At 43.8% G+C, this 19,994-nt stretch overlaps 1 protein-coding gene across 1 annotated transcript in view; it reads left to right on the top strand.

Moving 5' to 3' along the window:
- Nucleotides 1-19,994, top strand: part of LOC120019690 (receptor-type tyrosine-protein phosphatase kappa) — a 165,806-nt gene that overhangs the window by 67,459 nt on the left and 78,353 nt on the right. The window contains exon 3 of the mRNA XM_038963078.1: nucleotides 6,188-6,459. Within this exon, the coding sequence (XP_038819006.1) occupies nucleotides 6,188-6,459 (272 nt within the window). The remainder of the gene's footprint in view (nucleotides 1-6,187; nucleotides 6,460-19,994) is intronic.

The raw sequence follows: 19,994 nt of genomic DNA, 5'->3' as shown, positions 1-19,994 counted from the left end.
ATCTAAAGAGGAGGGATGAGTTTCCATTCCAATGGGAATTAGCTCCATTAACGGGCCTCACTATTGTTTGAAAACACGCAACGGCAGTGATAATGAAATAAAGTGATTGTTTCATTGATCATGACTTCTAGAGTGAACGAAAGCAAATGGAATGATTATCTTGTGAGCGGAAATAAAGCCTCACCTTTTTGTAAATCTCGTCTTGTAAAGGTTTGGAGGGACCTGTGTACTGACAAAGTACAATATTCCCACATTGCTGTTGCCTGAGAAGAATGCGAGGCCGTCTCTAGCTGAGATCCTCCATTTTAATGGGTGAAAGGACATGAGGTTGACTGCAGGACCACTCTCTACCTCCCCCCCTTCATAACAAAGCAAATAGAGCTCCAGCATGATTTGATCAGCCTCCAGTGTTTTCCAGCTAGCAACCAGATCCTGCAAATGGAATAAGCTTCATCATAAAGTAGCTTAACATACTTTCTCAGCCAGGGAGGATGAAAAGCAGACACATCAGGGAGTTTCCATGACAAGATAACAAGTGCTATTTACCCTGCAGAAACCTCCCGTTCCTTATCTCTGAAACCATGTTTGATTGACATTTTGGGAAAGAACACTTTTCAAGAACACTTCTAAACGGCATTCTCAACACTGAAGAACAAATGCTTGAGACTCTCTCGATCAATATTCATTTGGAGCTGTGCTTATAATTTGGTCCCGGTGGGGTTAGGCTTGGCTCAGGCTTGCTTGGCCCAGTGCCAGTGTCAGGCCCTGTTGGTCTATTAAGCCTCCCATTGGAAAGGCTGAGTGGGTGTACGGCACTGACTGCACCAGTGTGTCAAACCTCACGCCTCTCTCTCTCTGAGTACCGGTGCTCTTGGTTAGGCCTACACCTCTCCTGCCAATCAGTAGAGGCTGATCACTAATGTGGGGCAGGGCAGTGTATAACAAGATGAAGCCTGATTATTATATTTTTCACTGTTAGATTAGAGAGTCCTAATAGGGAATAGCAGGGTTTGAATTGTCATGATTTTTATGCCATGCAAGAGCAGGAGTCGTTGTTTGGCATATCAGGCTCTCTCTCTGTTTCCTTTGTAACTCACAAGACTGTTCTGTCAGCGGTTGAGGCCATGATGGGTGACAGCCATCTTGTGCACTGGCATGAATCTGATGACAGCCATCTTGTGGACTGCATTCATCCTCTGGATACCTGACGTTGATGTGAAGGAAACCACTCTAAAAGCCATATTTAAAAAAGAAAATATATATATATATATATATATATATTCCTTTCTTTAATATTCCGCCTTTGGATGAGTAATTGTAAAGTAATAGGAAAGGAAATTATACAGAATGTTGGCATTATGTTTTTCACCCCCTCCCCCGCAGTTGCGTAACGGCAGGGGAAATTGCTTGTTACATTCATTTATTGTACATGTATTGTACGCCTAAATCTAGCAACAATGTTCTCACCATTTTTAGTCTTTCTCAAATTGTTGTTTTTAGAAGCTTTTCGAAACATTAGATAGAAGGATAGAAAATAAGCAGTAGAAATGTAAGGAGTCTGCCGTTTTAGAGGGTTTGTGTGTAGTTGTGTTGGTAAAGTGCTATCGTCTGTTTAACACCTGTTTTCTTCATTGTAACTTCCCAGCCCAACTCTATGGTTGTGCCTGTTAATAAGCCTTTGGGAGATGCCCATTCAGGATTTATGTTTGTGGTCTGGCATCTAGTTGTTGTGTGTAGTCATCATCTTGGAGTTCCTTGAAAGATTGTATTTACATTTTCTGTAGGCTCTAGTCACCCAGTGAACTTATTCCATATGGTCAATTAAAATTACATTTCCCCGACATGCTACTTCCTCTGTTTCAAACTCACATCCGATCCAATAACATTAGATACGCTCACATCAGATCCTTACAAATGTACCAAGCTCACCAAAAGAAACAGGTTAGAGTTTCCCTCTTGTTTCAGAATGGTTTGTTTGGGTTGTTTTTGGCTGGGATCATTGGTTGTTTGTCTAAGGGATCGATGTATGACAGCAGTGGATTGTAGAGATCTGTGAAAGCTCTGTGTGTGTGATAGGTTGGTTGGTTGTGGAGGAGTGATGTGGTGCTCTGTCATTGTCTCTCCTATACTGCTCCATGCTTCTCTCATGTGCTGCTCAGCCTCAGCCAGCACTGCAGTTCAGCTCGGCTCAGGCTCCGGCTCCACCATCATTAGTTTCAGCTCTTGATTAAACACCGTTGCCAATCACCAGTGTTGGGGAGTAGTGAACTACATTTAGTTGAACTAGTAATTTAATAACATTTTGCAGTAGCTTGGTGGTAGTTGAACTAAATTAAAATCTTAGTAGTTAATTACTTTTCTGCCATATAGTGGTGCAGCTAACTACTAACTACTGAACCTACACATTCTTTTTTGGTTTTGTTGCTAAAATAAAATATGGGTGAAGTAGGCCTTTCTTTTTTCGACATCAGACCTGCCTAATTTTCACTTGTGTGCCTAGGTCTCTCCTTTTGTGTTGAATAGGATAAATTACACATTCTGTTAACATCTGACTCCAGAGTGATCTGTTCTTGCAATTTGTAGTCTATGACATTTCAGATTAAGATATGATAATCTTTCACTACTTTTTCTAAGTCATTTCTATTAAGTAAGCTATATTTTTCTTAAGGGTAAATTAACTTCTTCCAGTGTGAAGTAGTTGGTAACTATAAACTCAATTTTCAGAGCAGCTTCCCAAACACTGCCAATCACCATATTAGAATAACCCAGATGCATCAAATAAACACAGCTCCCTCTCCCTGGTGTTAAAAAGCCTGTCTGAATCAGGCGATATGGCCTATTAGGAGCTTAGTTGGGTCTTCCTTACAATCTGATCGCTCTGGCATTAACAGAGACTTCTAGCTTGCTTTCCCTTTGTTCCAGACAAACATGTATTTTTTCTTCTTCTCCCCTCTCGCACTGCTTCTACAACCCGTGATCAACTGTATACATTGATAGAAAGAGGAGAGGAGATTGTGTTTGTTTCACTCAAACAAAGCGGCTCTGCTTTTGAATGGCTATCGGGTTTCACTACAAACAGCACCAGGCATAAACATCTGCTTTTGATCTGCAGCTCAATTCTGAAAAGTCTGTGTCGGGTTGGATATGAGTGATGATGTGCTTGTTTGCTTAAGTCTAACGTGATGCATTAAAACACCATTTTATAAACCCGTTGGCTCACACTTCTTAAACTACTTTCAAAGTAAATTGAATTTACATAAATTAATTATTTGTGTAATGTTGAATTATGATCAAGAATGTAATCAGCCACTGGTCCAGAGAGGGAAATCACCACAGCTGTCAATGCCCCCCCCCCCCCCCCCCTGCATTTTGAGAATCTCATATTTCAGCCTAGTTTATCTGGCCCATGTTGATGTAGACTGATAGCAGGGCAGGCTGGGTTCGTGAGAGAAAGGGAGAGCCCTGAGGATTGGAGCTCTGAGTGAGATAACAGGCTTAGGCCTTCCCCTGTTCCCCAGGCCAAGGGCTTTATCAGATCCAATGTTCTGGAGCTCTGCAGAGGAATACCACCACAGCAATAGTCTGTGGCACTTGCTCCCCAAACACTGTAGAGAAGCCAGTGTTTTGTGGCCGTGCACCACTGTACTCAACTTAACACCAGGGTTTGGCCCGACCTTAATTGCAGGTTGTTGTTTTTTGGGGGAAATTTGTAATCTGTCGTAAAGCGGTAGTTGAGCGGAGGCCTGGTTTCTGGTGTTTTCAGCCGTGGTTTAAGAGTGGACCCAGCTGCATCCTGAAACACTGCTTATGAATCTGAGAAGGGTTCTGGCCTTGATGTCATTGATGGATTTAACAGATTTAGCCTTTGGTGAGACACATTGGAGAAAAACAAACCCTTGCTTGATCTCGGTTTGTCATGGATATCATACCTCAAGTCAAAATGCCATTCTAAGGGGCCTAAGTGGTTCTCCCGACATCGAATATGGAATCAATCATAAAACAGACAACATATTTACACGACCGAGACCCTTACCAATTTGCATTGAGACACAAGAGGCCATTCATGAGTAATATGATACAGTGAATCCCCATCTGGTCATTTCACATAGCCGCATTATTCCTGACCCCGATCGCCAGGTCGTTTAGGACCTGGTTTGATAAACAGGTGTTTAACCAACAATTATCACAACCAGGAAGGGCCATAGGGGTAAAAGCTGCTCATATTCTCTGGGAAATAGTCTTTGTGATGCAGATTGGAGACCAGTGGCTATGAAATGGGCAGAAATTGGTTCCCTGAGGTGTTTCCTGAGGTGTTTCCCAAGTGGCGCAGCAGTCTAAGGCACTGCATCTCAGTGCTAGAGGCATCACTACAGACCCTGGTTCGAGCCTGGGCTGTAGCACAACCAGCCGTGATTGGGAGTCCCATAAGGCGGCGCACAATTGGCAATTGTTGCTCTAAACACACCTTTCACCTTATTGAGAGTGCGGGGTTGTGAAATAAATACATGTAGGCTAACTGAGTTCATATATTAAGTGCACGTAATTGAGCACATGCAGAATGTAAGGAGTGCACATGTACAGTATGTTGTTAATATGATGGGCAGTTTTCAAACCTGTCCGTGTCTGAAAGGAGGATCGTGCTTTGAGGCTGGCTGTGTGATTCAGAGAGATAGCAGGCTATCATGGTAACGTTGGAATTTGGAGGCATAAACAGAAGAAAGGTTTGTTTGTTTTCAGTCCACATGAATCGAAGCTGATTTCAAATACTGTTGAGCAAACAGTTCCCATCTCTCCCATTTTTATTATTGCTGTACGATTATTTCCCTCTCTGAAAAAAAGTCAAAGGATTTTTAATAGGAAAAAAAGAAGTCTGGATTTTGTTCATCTTTGGATGTCCTTTGTTTGAGCTTTAGTGGGGAAGTGAAATAAATAAATAAACTCATAGATGTGTGTAATAGAATTGCCAACAGCTTTTGGCTCTAGCTCTCTTTCCGTTTCTTTCGTTTTTTTGCGTGAAAGCTTGATGATCTTGCTCTCGTAAAGAAGTAATGCATGAGAGAGAAACAGACACGTTTTTTTTGTTGAGGCCTCATGTTTATTTTGTACCTTGATGAGAAACACACTGCCTGGCTTGGAACGGTTCGTCAGGGAGGTGGGAGGAGGGGTTAGCGGGGGAGGGTGAAAAATACACTGCCTGGCCCTGCTGGAACGGTCTGTCAGGAGGGGGAGGGAGCGGGACATTGGGAAGGGTGAACTGCCTAGTTTTGGGGAGGAAGGCTTTTTTTGTACCTTTTTCCTGAAACAAACCTCCAACAGACAAACTCCCTTTGTTCCCAAGGACAAAGACTCGCCTTTGAACACAGACCATTTCAAAGGTCTGGAAATATATACATTTCAACAATTAGCTATTCGTAAATGCAATTTACGAATAGCCACAAGTACCACAAGTCAAGAAAATGTATACTGTTGCACTCCAAAGGTTTCGTTGTATTTGACCACCTTGAAAATATCACCCACTTCACAGCGAATCCTCTCCATTAAAAACTCAGCACACATAAACACAGCCAGATGGGTTCCTAAAAGATTTCTTAGAACTTTTTCTTTGCTTGGAGCTGAGTACACAACGATGGTTCAGAGTTCTCGTACAATATGAATCATCAGAACTCTAGTTAAATTGGAGTCATTGTTTTGGCAGGCCTGAAAATGGTGAACAGATGTACTGATTTTGTGACAAATGGTTGTGAAATGAGGCTTTGGCTAGGCCTGATGTCTTGCTTAAGGGGATAACACATGAGCAAAATGGATTTAAATCATGCATAATAAAGATTCCAATAGGAATTGAATTTGATATTTGTTTGTTAAATCAACACTAAATGCCCTGCACTGAACTCCACATGGCAATTTTCCCCAAATTATCATATTATTTTTCATTTATTGGATCTAACTGTATTTAATCAATTAAAATGTCATTTATTTGAAGCATTTCTATTTGTTTGGTCTTTACCCAAAAATGTGTTACTAAGAAACATTGGAGCACTTACAGTGGATTGGAGAACCTTAGCTGCTGAGAGTCTGACTCTAGGCCCCTCTTATCTCCATGTTCTCTAATGCCCCTCTTCTCCTCTCTTCTTCTCCTCTCCTCTCCTCTTCTATTCTCTTCTCCTCCTTCTCTTCTATCCCTCCTCAGGTTCCTACATGATGGTGGACTCCTCCCAGCACGACGCCGGAGAGAAGGCACGCATCCAGCTGCCAGTAATGAAGGAAAACGACACCCACTGTATTGACTTCAACTACTTATTGTACACCCAAGATGGCTCCAGTCCCGGGACGCTGAACATCCTGGTGAAGGTCAACAAAGGTCCCATGGCTAATCCCATTTGGAATGTGACCAGCTACACCGGGAAGGAATGGCTCCGCGCTGAGCTGGCCGTCAGTACCTTCTGGCCCAACGAGTATCAGGTACACAGAGCCACTACATCGCTCCATTACCTATCCATCTGGGTCCGTTTGTATGAAACGTCTCAGAGTAGGGGTGCTGATTTAGGATCAGTTTAGACTTTTAGATCACAATAAATAAGATTACATGGACAGTGGGGGGTTGATCCTAGATCAGCTCTCCTACATTTGATACATACGGACCAAGGCCTCTGTAGCACTGATATGGAGATGGACCTATTGGCTGTATGTCTCTTGTTCACTGGTTCACTGGACTTTGTTGGGGCTTGATGATCTTTAAGCCAAGAAGGAATTGTAATTTTCTTCAACGCTTGCAATTAGATTCTCAAATTAGTCAGGGTCCGGAAAAGGATATTAAAGACTATAAATTATAGAAGTTTAATTATTAAAATAATTATTATTGAGAGGGCATGGGCAATGAACTGATTCCATATAAATAGGGATTAATTTGCGCATATTCACATTTTTCAAATGCCATGTTGATTGTGATGCGTCTAATCGTGAAAGTAGGCAAATGCATAGTTCTCCAAATGTCAGCTGGATCATTGAATTTATTTCTTGTTTATTATGTTTTCCTTCTTTACGGCCAATTCATTTTGCTCCGTTTTGGACAATAAAACTGCTAAGCTAATTGTATTGTATAATGTCATCATGCATGGTCATGCAACATGACGAGAAATGGTGGTTCATTTCACAGGTCAATACCTTTTTTCCCCTGGTGTAAATTAGGGAGTGATAGCAAGTCACTGAAGATCATTACACCTTCCTCGCAGTCAGATTTACAGCTGATAAGAAAGGCTCTCAAGTAGCCAGTTATGTAATGAGAATGGATGGTTAAGGAGGAGATGGGCAGGAAGACCTACAGCACCGCTCTGCCCTTGTGTTCCTCAACCCGGGATGGGGTCTTCAAACACACATGCATGCTTGCACGCACATACACACGCGAGACAGTGGTCGTTTCTGCACTGGTAATGAGGCCTTGTCTTAGCAATGGGGTCGAGTGGAGCTGGACCGTGGATCTTTATCTAAGACTTTGGGGAAGGCGGCTAGGCTAGGCCATTGATTTATCGGTCTTGACCGGGACTCAGGAGTGGAGACTGGGGCACAAATGCAATGTGTGTGGCTGTGTACGCCAGAGGGGCCCGGTAGGATAGCTGCATATCACTCTGCGCCATCTAAAGCCGGCCTGACAACCCAAACCTCCCACCCCTAAGTATGGGTTCTCAGTGAGGAATTTCTGGGTGACAACCCAAACTGCCCCGAGCGATACCTCTGAAAGGCTGTAACACAGGAGCAAGGGTGATAGCCTGGTTCTTTATCCTCAGAGTCCTGCTAATAGCTGCTGCTGTCGTTGCTGCAGCCTGTAACGTAAGTGGAGGCAGGTTTTTATTTCCCCAGCAATGTTCAGAGTTGTTGTTTTTTCACAACGCTGGAGGCACGCCAGGTCCACCATGCGAGATGGCTACATTGGCTGTAAATGACTAAAAACGGATTTGAAATATTCAGAATGCATGTTGATTGATGAGAGCGGAGACTTTGAAAGCTAAAGACGTTGGACTAGATTCGGTGCCAGATACTTTGTGGATATCAAATTACCATGTAGTAGCTAGTGTACTCTCTCTCCCCTCGCCGCCTCTCCCTCTCTCTCCTTCCTTTCGCTCTTCAGATACTTTATTTATCCGCCTTTTTGCAATGGGATTTGATTCAATAAGCTCGCCTCCCTTTCTTTCTCTGCCAATGCCGTATTTGTAAGTATTTCATTTGCATTTTTGCTGCCTCCTTTTCTCTCTGTATGGTTAATGAAACCCGTGGCCTGTCATGTCACTAATTGGAAGGAATGAATGATTCAGTACTCTTGTCAACACGTGTCATCTTGGAGTGATAGGGAATTTTAAGTGGGTGATGCTTATTATTCTAATCAGATATTTGGTTTCGTAGTATCCTTTGCCAGTGGTGCCAGAGCTAGAGTTGTAAAGGCCTTCTGACATGCTGTCATGCTGACAATGGCTAGTGTAATTGGACACCTGTGTTTCCATATGCCTCAGTGAGGACACTTCGCTGTACTACCAGAACGGTAGTATTAGTGAGAGATGAAATAGAAACATAAGCATCACTGTGTAACGGTTATGAAATGGTTGATTTGCTAAAGTATTTTTTTTTGTAAAGTAGGTGTACTTACATTGGCGTGAGCTATTAGTGACGTGAGTGAGTGAGTGAGTGAGTGAGTGAGTGAGTGAGTGAGTGAGTGAGTGAGTGAGTGAGTGAGTGAGTGAGTGAGTGAGTGAGTGAGTGAGTGAGTGAGTGAGTGAGTGAGTGAGTGAGTGAGTGAGTAGGATGAAAAAGGTTTGGCCACAGGTGTGCGCTTGTCTTTGTTTCATTATAGTTGGCTGCCTCTGCTGGTCACAAGTAGTCATTACACATGTAGTCTCTTCAAACTGTAGTTACAGAACTGCACACATGTAGATTTTCCATTTATTACATCAATACGATTTCTTAAAAGGCATCAGAATGCATTCATCCTCAGTTCATTCGCCCATCAATTGTGTATATGTTTCAGTGATGATTCATAACTCAATTGCCAATATTTGCAATGTCAGCCTACTCAAAGTTGACCACATTCAGGTAAAACAAGTTATTTTTAATCGTAGGCCAGAGATCATCATCCCATTGTTCCTCCCCTGCTGAACTACATTTTGTGTCTCCCACTGAGCTGTTGTCTCCCAAAAGGTGTGCTGGGAAAGGCCTTGTCTGAATAGATCCCTTCATAGAGACCTGGCAGCCCCAGTCCGCCCCATCCCCGATCCCCTGCAGAGGCCGGAGCAAGCTTAGACATCTTAGCCTGTAAATAAGTCTGTACACGCAGGGGATTAGGGCATCATTTGAGAGAGCAGAGCGTTATAATTAATAGCCTCTGATATCAGAGGGGAGAAGCTAATGAAGCGCTAGGACCAGTGCCGGCATGTCTCTTCTTCCTTCGCTCTCTCGCGCTCTCTCTCTCTCGATCTCTCTGTCTGTTTCTCTCTATCCTCTCTCTCTCTCTCTCTCTCTCTCTCTCTCTCTCTCTCTCTCTCTCTCTCTCTCTCTCTCTCTCTCTCTCTCTCACTCTGTCTTTTTCTCTCTCTGTCTGTTTTTCTCTGTCTGTTTCTCTGTCTGTTTCTCTCTATCATCTCTCTCTCTCTCTCTCTCTCTCTCTCTCTCTCTCTCTCTCTCTCTCTCTCTCTCTCTCTCTCTCTCTCTCTCTCTCTCACTCTCTCTGTCTTTTTCTCTCTCTGTCTGTTTTTCTCTGCCTGTTTCTCTCTCCTCTCTCTCTCTCCCTCGCTCTCTCTCTCTGAGGCTGCTGCTCATTTGACCTTTGTCCGCATTTCTCCAAATCCACATCACCGTGAAGCCCTGGATTGGTGTATTTGTCACCTTTGATTGGAGGGATGACCCCAGACACCTGGTCATGGTGTGTAAATATTGGTCTCTTACTAAATTTGAATCATGTGATTTCGCATTTATGATAGTTCTTCACTTCTGGAATGTGCATTGAAATAAATGAATTAGGACTGATTAAACGTGTCAGAATGAATGTTTAATGAAATGTTAGAGATGAGATGACATACTCTCTGGGGATTGTTAAACGTTGAACAGAATGTAGCAGCTGAGCACACATTGGTGAAGCAGTCATATGTGCATGATTTACATGTGTCAATAGACTATTTATTTGTGTGTCTCTTCAGACAGTTCAGACGAATTGCCGTGGATATGAGACGTTTTACTCCAGTAGACACTGTTTTGTAATGCTGCAGCTGACATTTTGAAAGTAAACATGCGGTCTCCTCTTTGTCCTGGGGTAAGGGCACTGATCTACATGGTCTTAGCTGCTGTCCAGAACCCTCAGCCGTCAACTCTACTTGTCTTTAAGGGGGATCTTAGAGGAACTATGGTGTCATGGAGGGGGTCTGGCCTGAAATGGCACTGAGGGGCCTGTAGGACCCAAGTGATTTATTCACAAGCAGGTGTTTACTCTTTAGCTCAAGACCAAATTGGTGTGTGGATTTAACCAATCAAGACTGTTGAAACAATTAGGGCTCAGACTGGTAGGCTTTTCCATGCTAGAGATGTGTGTCTGTGTGTGAGCCTCTTTTAATTAATGGAGTGACAACTGAGGACTTAAAGGAGTGTGAGTCACTAGGAGTGTGAGAGAGGGCAAGCCAGTTCCTGTAGCACTCCTTGTTGTGTACACTTGGTGTGGGTGGGGGTTGGTTTGTTCAAATGTGTGTGTGTGTGTATATAGGGAAGGGAGGAGTTGTGGGGGAGGGTGGAGGTCTGAAGGCTGAGGGCTGGGGGCTGGCATTTCTTGTCAAGGTTGTTCCATTTCCTCTCGTCAACGCTGCCCCCCCCCCCCCCCCCCCCGCACATATTTTGGCCCAACGCAGACTCATTCCTGACGCTCTGACTACTTCTGAACCTATAGATGGCCTGCAGAAGATCGGAATGGGGGGCAAATCAAGCATTGAGGTCTTTGTTTAGCCCTGAATATTTCCATCTGCGTCGTGAGGTGTGATGATTATGACCCCCGCGTGTGCGATCCAGAGGAATGACCACGGCGCTGCTCTCAGCACTTCTCTGCACTGAAGGAAACAAATGACAAGGAGGCTCTTCTAAGGCACAGCCTGACAAAGAGCTAGAATGTCTCTCCTTTGTTCAGAGCTTTGACTGTGTGTGTACGTGAATACAGCCCTCCTGTCGAGTAGAAATAACAGGTATTATCATTAATGGTCCGTATTTGACCTGTTGGAAGGTGCTGACTGTGCTACATTGAGTTAAATTGAATTCTTGCACAGAGGGCTTTTTCCAGCCGGAGCAGAGCTATGCAATACATCCATTAGAGTCATTTAATCAGTGTTAATGACACAGTCTTAAGATGATTAACGTGATTAGAGCCACACTGGGCCCTTTTGAAAGACCTGTTTGCTCTTCCGTTGTGGTCAGTGTTGGTGCCTTATTCTGGTAGATATCCTACCCCTGGTTTGGCGGTTTGATGACTCGGTCAGGAATTTGCTTCCCGTTCCTACCAGGGTGAACATCTACCCTCACTACAGGTCTCTACCCTCCCTCTCATCATGCTTCAGGCTCGACCTCTCCAAGTGCAATTGCTCTGATTTGGCCCCGGCCATTGATCTGAATACGGAAACAATCAGCGTTAATAAGGGAGAGTGTCAGTATCTACCTCAAAACATGTTTCCATTTTCCTGAAGCCCTTACCTCAGTATTGTCGGGGCTCTCTGCCGTATTAAAGTAAAGTACGGCGTAATGGCCGTTTATGGAGATTGCTCCTCTGCCGGCATGCAGCGGGTGAAATGATAGATTGAAATTGATCGCTCAAAGCTGAGAGATTACTCTTCAACTGAGAGGGATGCACCTCCTATGAACCGCCCGGCGAGGAATCATGGGAGGGAGTCTGAAGCCAGAATATATTGCTTCTAATGGGCCATCCTGGAAGAGAGCGAGAGCCTTCGCAGCACTGCACATCACATCGGAGCCCTGAAAACAGGTTACTGCATCTTTCTTTAAAGGCAAACATTTCGGCACACATCTCCCCCCATAGACATGATGAACGACGTCTCCCGGGCTGCTCCCAAGGAAATAAAAGGCTTTTCTCTCGTCACATTTGTATCAATTGTGGTATTTTTTTCTGACAGTGTTTACTCTGACTGCTGTGGTAATGATCAGCGGAATAAATGCAGATGGGAGATGGGAGGGAGGGGGGTGTAGATCCCCTGCAGAATGCCTCTCCTCCTCTCCTAGCCAGGCCTCTCTGTGACAGGTGAAGTGATAAGAGAACAGCAAATGACCCCCACCCCCCCCCATCCGGTGGGTGATGTGATGAGTGGGTGCCTGGCAAGAGAGAGGGGTGTTTTTGTCTGTGTCTGTGTCTGTGTCTATGTCTATGTCTATGTCTATGTCTATGTCTATGTCTATGTCTATGTCTATGTCTATGTCTGTGTCTGTGTCTGTGTCTGTGTCTGTGTCTGTGTGTGTCTGTGTCTGTGTCTGTGTCTGTGTCTGTGTCTGTGTCTGTGTCTGTGTCTGTGTGTGTGTGTGTGTGTGTGTGTGTGTGTGTGTGTGTGTGTGTGTGTGTGTGCGCGCACATGTTTGCATCTCTGACAGTGTTTTCTGTATATTTCCAAGTCACGGTCGTAGTTTGCCTCGATGATTGGGCCGCATGTTTTGATGTTCCTGAGACATGTCTGCGTGGGTTGCGTGTATGTTGAAATTATAATCAATGGATTGTATTTTTCTGTTTTTTAGAGAAAGGGGTAGAAAAAAATGCTTTATGATCCCCCCACACTCACACACACACACGCACGCACGCGCACACACACACAACCTATACCAGCTGGTAGGGCAGGAGTTGCTGACATCATGGTCATTTGAGCAGCTCATGCAGGCTTAATGCAGGCTCCAGCCCAGCTGCAGTCTCTGCCTGGCCGTCCGTCCCTGATTCTGTCCCTGCATGTCTCCATGTGAGGCTCCAGCAGACAGGAAACCCTTCTCTAGGTCCATCTGCCACCCCCTCCTAGACCACAGAGCTCCTCTCCTTCCCTCTCCTCCTCTAGCCAAGACCTGCTGGTCCAAAGCGCTACCCAGCATTCAGCCTCTGAAAGGTAACCTCAGTGCTCTAGACATTGAGTTGGGTTCGTTGTATTTCAGATTTCAGAGACATTTAGTACTCTCTGTATTTACTGACTGTTTATGGAGACATTTTGGTTAAATTAACTTCCAGTTAACTTTATCTCAGTATGACTTGGATTGCTGATGAAACTCCTCAGTTCCTCAAATCAAAATGGAGTAAACAAGATGAACCAACAATTTGGATATATCCGATGTGAGTGTTTTTTATTCCATTGGCTGTCATCCTCAGCCTGTGCTGTGAACATGTCAGTATTTTCTCCTCACCCGGAGGAGAGCAGTGTATTCTTTTTAAAGAGCTGTCAGGGGGCTGATGCTGAGTTCACTCTGTGAGCCTACTGGCTTGTGGCTTGGTGACATCAGGGCTAGTCTGTCGCAGCTAGCTCGGTTAAGATAATTGCACCAGCACAGGGTGTCACAGCGGAGTTTTTTCTTTTTGTTTATCTCAACTTGTTTGTTAAATTTTCAATGATAGCCAACCTTTTCTCTGTACTGTCACAACTGAAAATTGCAATTGGTAGTTCCGGAAGGGCCACACTTTCACCTTTTCCCTCCAAGAGTATTATGAGTTGTTGTTCATCTATGTTGTACGACCAGGCTCTAATAAGAGCATGTTATTACGTTATTGTGGGGAAAAGCTGGTAATCGAATACAGTACATCTGTCAATTTCCACTCGTTGTGGAAAAGCGATATAGAATGGGGGGTTGGGAGCATGGCAGATTCCCCTGACTGCCCTGACTGCACTGCTCGCTTAAAGATTTATACCATAATCCTCTCATTGGAGTTATCGCAAGTGCTGGCTTGAGATTTGTTTAGCAAATGTCGTCTGCATTAAGAGAGAGATCACTTAAAAGGATATGAATCTCAGCTAAAAGCAAAATACCATCATTAAGCTAGAGCTCGGCAGCAGCTGGCACAAACTATTATTGTAAATGGTGATTCGGTCTCTCTCTTTTCCTGCTGAAAGGCATGTTTAGAATGCAATTCGGGGGATCAGGATTCAGCCGTAAAGTGTCCTTAGATCCCACAGTAGATTTAGCAAATTGTGAAGTCTAAGAAAGGTGAATTAAAGGTTGTGTTCAGTGGAAAACAAAGTGCATGAGGTTTGAGGGTTATTTTCTATAATCCGCTTCAAGGGGAGGCACATCCTTTTAAATTGACCACTTATAGCTACATGTACATCTGTTCTCCCATTGCCCTTCCAACACTGTGACACACTTACAGTGCCTTCAGAAAGTATTCATACCCCTTGATTTATTCCACATTTTGTTGTTACGACCTGAATTGAAAATGTATTAAATTGCTTTTTTTCTCTCTCATCTACACACAATACCCCATAAATATCAAATGTACATAAGTATTATTGCTGTTCTGGTTAGTGTTTATTGGCTTATTTCACTGTAGAGCCTCTAGCCCTGCTCATTATACCTTATCCAACCCTTCAGTTCCACCACCCACACATGCGATGACATCACCTGGTTTCAATGATGTTTCTAGAGACAATATCTCTCTTTCATCATCACTCAATGCCTAGTTTTACCTCCACTGTATTCACATCCTACCATACCTTTGTCTGTACACTATACCTTGAATCTATTTTATCGCCCCCAGAAACCTGCTCCTTTTACTCTCTGTTCCGGACGTCCTAGACTTCCAATTCTCATAGCTTTTAGCCGTACCCTTATCCTACTCCTCCTCTGTTCCTCTGGTGATGTAGAGGTGAATCCAGGTCCTGCAGTGCCTAGCTCCACTCCTATTTCCCCAGGCGCTCTCTTTTGACGACTTCTGTAACCGTAAAAGCCTTGGTTTCATGCATGTTAACATTAGAAGCCTCCTCCCTAAGTTTGTTTTATTCACTGCTTTAGTACACTCTGCCAACCCAGATGTCTTAGCCGTGTCTGAATCCTGGCTTAGGAAGACCACCAATATCTCTGAAATCTCCATCCATAACTACAACATTTTCAGACAAGATAGAACGGCCAAAGGGGGCGGTGTTGCAATCTACTGCAGAGATAGCCTGCAGAGTTCTGTCCTACTATCCAGGTCTGTACCCAAACAATTTGAACTTCTACTTTTAAATATCCACCTCTCTAAAAACAAATCTCTCACCGTTGCCGCCTGCTATAGACCACCGTCTGCCCCCAGCTGTGCTCTGGATACCATATGTGAACTGATTGCCCCCCATCTATCTTCAGAGCTCGTGCTGCTAGGTGACCTAAACTGTGACATGCTTAACACCCCGGCCATCCTACAATCTAAGCTTGATGCCCTCAATCTCACACAAATTATCAATGAACCTACCAGGTACAACCCCAAAGCTGTAAACACAGGCACCCTCATAGATGTCATCCTAACCAACTTGCCCTCTAAATACACCTCTGCTGTTTTCAACCAAGATCTCAGCGATCACTGCCTCATTGCCTGCATCCGTAATTGGTCAGCGGTCAAACGATCTCCACTCATCACTATCAAACGCTCCCTGAAACAATTCAGCGAGCAGGCCTTTCTAATCGACCTGGCCCGGGTATCCTTGGAAGGATATCGACCTCATCCCGTCAGTAGAGGATGCCTGGTTATTTTTTTTAAATGCCTTCCTCACCATCTTAAATAAGCATGTCCCATTCAAGAAATTTAGAACCAGGAACAGATATAGCCCTTGGTTCTCTCCAGACCTGACTGCCCTTAACCAATACAAAAACATCCTGTGGCGTTCTGCATTAGCATCGAACAGTCCCCGTGAAATGCAACTTTTTAGAGAAGTTAGAAACCAATATAAACAGGCAGTTAGAAAAGCCAAGGCTAGCTTTTTCAAGCAGAAATGTGCTTCCTGCAACACAAACTCAAAGTTCTGGGACATTGTAAAGTCCATGGAGAATAAGAGCACCTCCTCCCAGCTGCCCACTGCACTGAGGATAGGAAACTCTGTCACCACCGATAAATCCACTATAATTGAGAATTTCAATAAGCATTTTTCTACAGCTGGCAATGCTTTCCACCTGGCCACCCCTACCCCGGTCAACAGCACTGCACCCCCCACAGCAACTCACCCAAGCCTTCCCCATTTCTCCTTCTCCCAAATCCAGTCAGCTGATGTTCTGAAAGAGCTGCAAAATCTGGACCCCCACAAATCAGCCGGGCTAGACAATCTGGACCCTTTCTTTCTAAAATTATCTGCCGAAATTGTTGCAACCCCTATTACTAACCTGTTCAACCTCTCTTTCGTGTCGTCTAAGATTCCCAAAGATTGGAAAGCAGCTGCGGTCATCCCCCTCTTCAAAGGGGGGGACACTCTTGACCCAAACTGCTACAGACCTATATCTATCCTACCCTGCCTTTCTAAGGTCTTCGAAAGCCAAGTTAACAAACAGATCACCGACCATTTCGAATCCCATTGTACCTTCTACGCTATGCAATCTGGTTTCAGAGCTGGTCATGGGTGCACCTCAGCCACCCTCAAGGTTCTAAATGATATCTTAACCGCCATCGATAAGAAACAATACTGTGCAGCCGTATTCATTGACCTGGCCAAGGCTTTGGACTCTGTCAATCACCACATCCTCATCGGCAGACTCAACAGCCTTGGTTTCTCAAATGATTGCCTCGCCTGGTTCACCAACTACTTCTACGACAGAGTTCAGTGTGTCAAATCTGAGGGCCTGTTGTCCGGGCCTCTGGCAGTCTCTATGGGGGTGCCACAGGGTTCAATTCTTGGGCCGACTCTCTTCTCTGTATATATCAATGATGTCGCTCTTGCTGCTGGTGAGTCTCTGATCCACCTCTACGCAGACAACACCATTCTGTATACTTCTGGCCCTTCTTTGGACACTGTGTTAACAACCCTCCAGACGAGCTTCAATGCCATACAACTCTCCTTCCGTGGCCTCCAACTGCTCTTAAATACAAGTAAAACTAAATGCATGCTCTTCAACCGATCGCTGCCTGCACCGGCCCGCCCTTCCAGCATCACTACTCTGGACAGTTCTGACTTAGAATATGTAGACAACTACAAATACCTAGGTGTCTGGTTAGACTGTAAACTCTCCTTCCAGACTCACATAAAACATCTCCAATCCAAAGTTAAATCTAGAATTGGCTTCCTATTTCGCAACAAAGCATCCTTCACTCATGCTGCCAAACATACCCTCGTAAAACTGACCAGCTTACCGATCCTCGACTTTGGCGATGTCATTTACAAAATAGCCTCCAACACCCTACTCAACAAATTGGATGCAGTCTATCACAGTGCCATCCGTTTTGTCACCAAAGCCCCAAATACTACCCACGACTGCGACCTGTACGTTCTCGTTAGCTGGCCCTCGCTTCATACTCGTCGCCATACCCACTGGCTGCAGGTCATCTACAAGACCCTGCTAGGTAGTCCCGCCTTATCTCTGCTCGCTGGTCACCATAGCTGCACCCACACGTAGCACGCGTTCCAGCAGGTATATCTCACTTGTCACCCCCAAAGCCAATTCCTCCTTTAGCCGCCTCTCCTTCCAGTTCTCTGCTGCCAATGACTGGAACGAACTACAAAAATCTCTGAAACTGGAAACACTTATCTCCCTCACTAGCTATAAGCACCAGCTGTCAGAGCAGCTCACAGATCACTGCACCTGTACATAGCCCATCTATAAATAGCCCAAACAACTACCTCTTCCCCTACTGTATTTATTTATTTATTTTGCTCCTTTGCACCCCAGTATTTCTACTTTGCACACTCATCTACTGTCAAATCTACCATTACAGTGTTTTAATTGCTATATTGTATTTACTTTGCCACCATGGCCTATTTATTGCCTTTACCTCCCTTATCTCACCTCATTTGCTCACATTGTATATATACGTATTTTCTACTGTATTATTGACTGTATGTTTTGTTTACTCCATGTGTAACTCTGTGTTGTTATATGTGTCGAACTGCTTTGCTTTATCTTGGCCAGGTCGCAGTTGTAAATGAGAAGTTGTTCTCAAGTTGCCTACCTGGTTAAATAAAGGTAAAATAAAATAAATCAAATTAACGCCCATCAGTCAATACATGTTACAATCACCTTTGGCAGCGATTACATCTGTTAGTTTTTCTGGATAAGTCTCTAAGAGCTTTGCACACCTGGATTGAATAATATTTGCACTTTTTTTTTAATTCTTCAAGCTCTGTCAAGTTGGTTGTTGATCATTGCTAGACAGGCATTTTCAAGTCTTGACATAGATTTTCAAGGCGATTTTAGTTCAAAACTGTAACTAGGCTACTCAGGAACATTCAATGTCGTCTTGGTAAACAACTCCAGTGTATATTTGGCCTTGTGTTTTAGGGTATTGTCCTGCTGAAAGGTGAAAGGTCTCCCAGTGTCAGTTGGAAAGCAGACTGAATCAGGTTTTCCTCTAGTATTTTGCCTGTGCTTAGCTCTATTCCATGTATTTTTATTTTTAAAAAACTCCCTAGTCCTTGCCAATGACAATCATACCCGATGACAAGCAGCTACCACCATGCTTGAAAATATGAAGAGTGGTACTCAGTGTTGTGTTGGATTTGCCCCAAACATAACACTTTGTATTCAGGACATAAATTACATTTATTTAGCAAGTTATTTGCAGTTTTACTTTAGTGCCTTATTGCAAACAGAATATATTTTTTTAAATATTTGTATTTTGTAAGGCTTTCTTCTTTTCACTCTGTCATTTAGGTTAGTACTGTGGAGTAACTACAATGTTGTTGATCCATCCGAAGTTTTCTCCTATCACAGCCATTAAACTCTGTAACTGTTTTAAAGTCACCATTGTCCTCATGGTGAAATCCCTGCGTGGTTTCCTTCCTCTCTGGCAACTGAGTTAGGAAGCCTTTTTAGTGACTGGGTGCATTGATACATCATCCAAAGTGTAGTTAATAACTTATCCATGCTCAAAGGGATATTCAATGTCTGCTTTAGTTTTTTTTACCCCTCTACCAATCAGTGCCTTTTCTTTGCGAGGCATTGGAAAATCTCCCTGGTCTTTGTGGTTGAATCTGTGTTTGAAGTTCACTGATCGACTGAGTGACCTTACAGATAATTGTATGTGTGGGGTACAGAGATGAGGTTGTCATTCAAAAATCTTGTTAAACACAATTATTGTACACAGAGTGAGTCCATGCAACTTATTATGTGACTTGTTAAGCAAATCTTTACTCCTGAATTTATTTCGGTTTGCCATAAGAATGGGGTTGAATACTTATTGACTCAAGACATTTCAGCTTTTCATTTTGTATTAATTTCAAAATAATTCTAAGAACATAATTCCACTTTGACATTATGGGGTATTGTGTATACCAAATCTAAATGTAATCCATTTTCAATTCAGGTGTGAATTGAAAATGTCAAAAGGTGTGGATACTTTCTGAAGGCACTGTATGTGGTTACATGGCTACAGTACATTGCAGTTTAGGGGCGGCAGGTAGCCTAGTGGTTAGAGCGTCAAGCCAGTAACCGAAAGGTTGCTGGATCAAATCCCCCGACCGGACAAGGTACAAATCTGTCGTTCTGCCCCTGAACAAGGCTGTTCCCTTGTTAACCCACTGTTCCCCGGTAGGCTGTCATTGTAAATAAGAATGTGTTCTTAACTGACTTGAATGTGTCCAGAGTAGTAAAAACCATGTAAGCCAGTTGGATGTATACTAAGTGCAGATTAGGTCGATGGACAACATTTTTTTGTAAGAAGCTGGGTATGTTCCAAAAAGTACCCCGATTTTCTGTGAGTGGTCAACTGTCCATAATTTGCCAGAGGCCTACGAGGCCCAACCATCAATTTGTATTGATGGATGAAAGCAGAGGGCCATTGAGCCCCAGTCTCCACAGCAGGCCCTGTAAGTGCTCTGATTAGCATGACG

This window comes from Salvelinus namaycush, chromosome 24 (assembly GCF_016432855.1).
Source record: "Salvelinus namaycush isolate Seneca chromosome 24, SaNama_1.0, whole genome shotgun sequence".
NCBI lineage: Eukaryota > Metazoa > Chordata > Actinopteri > Salmoniformes > Salmonidae > Salvelinus > Salvelinus namaycush.
Note: the sequence above shows the minus strand (reverse complement) of the source record. Positions and strands in the feature narration are given on the sequence as shown.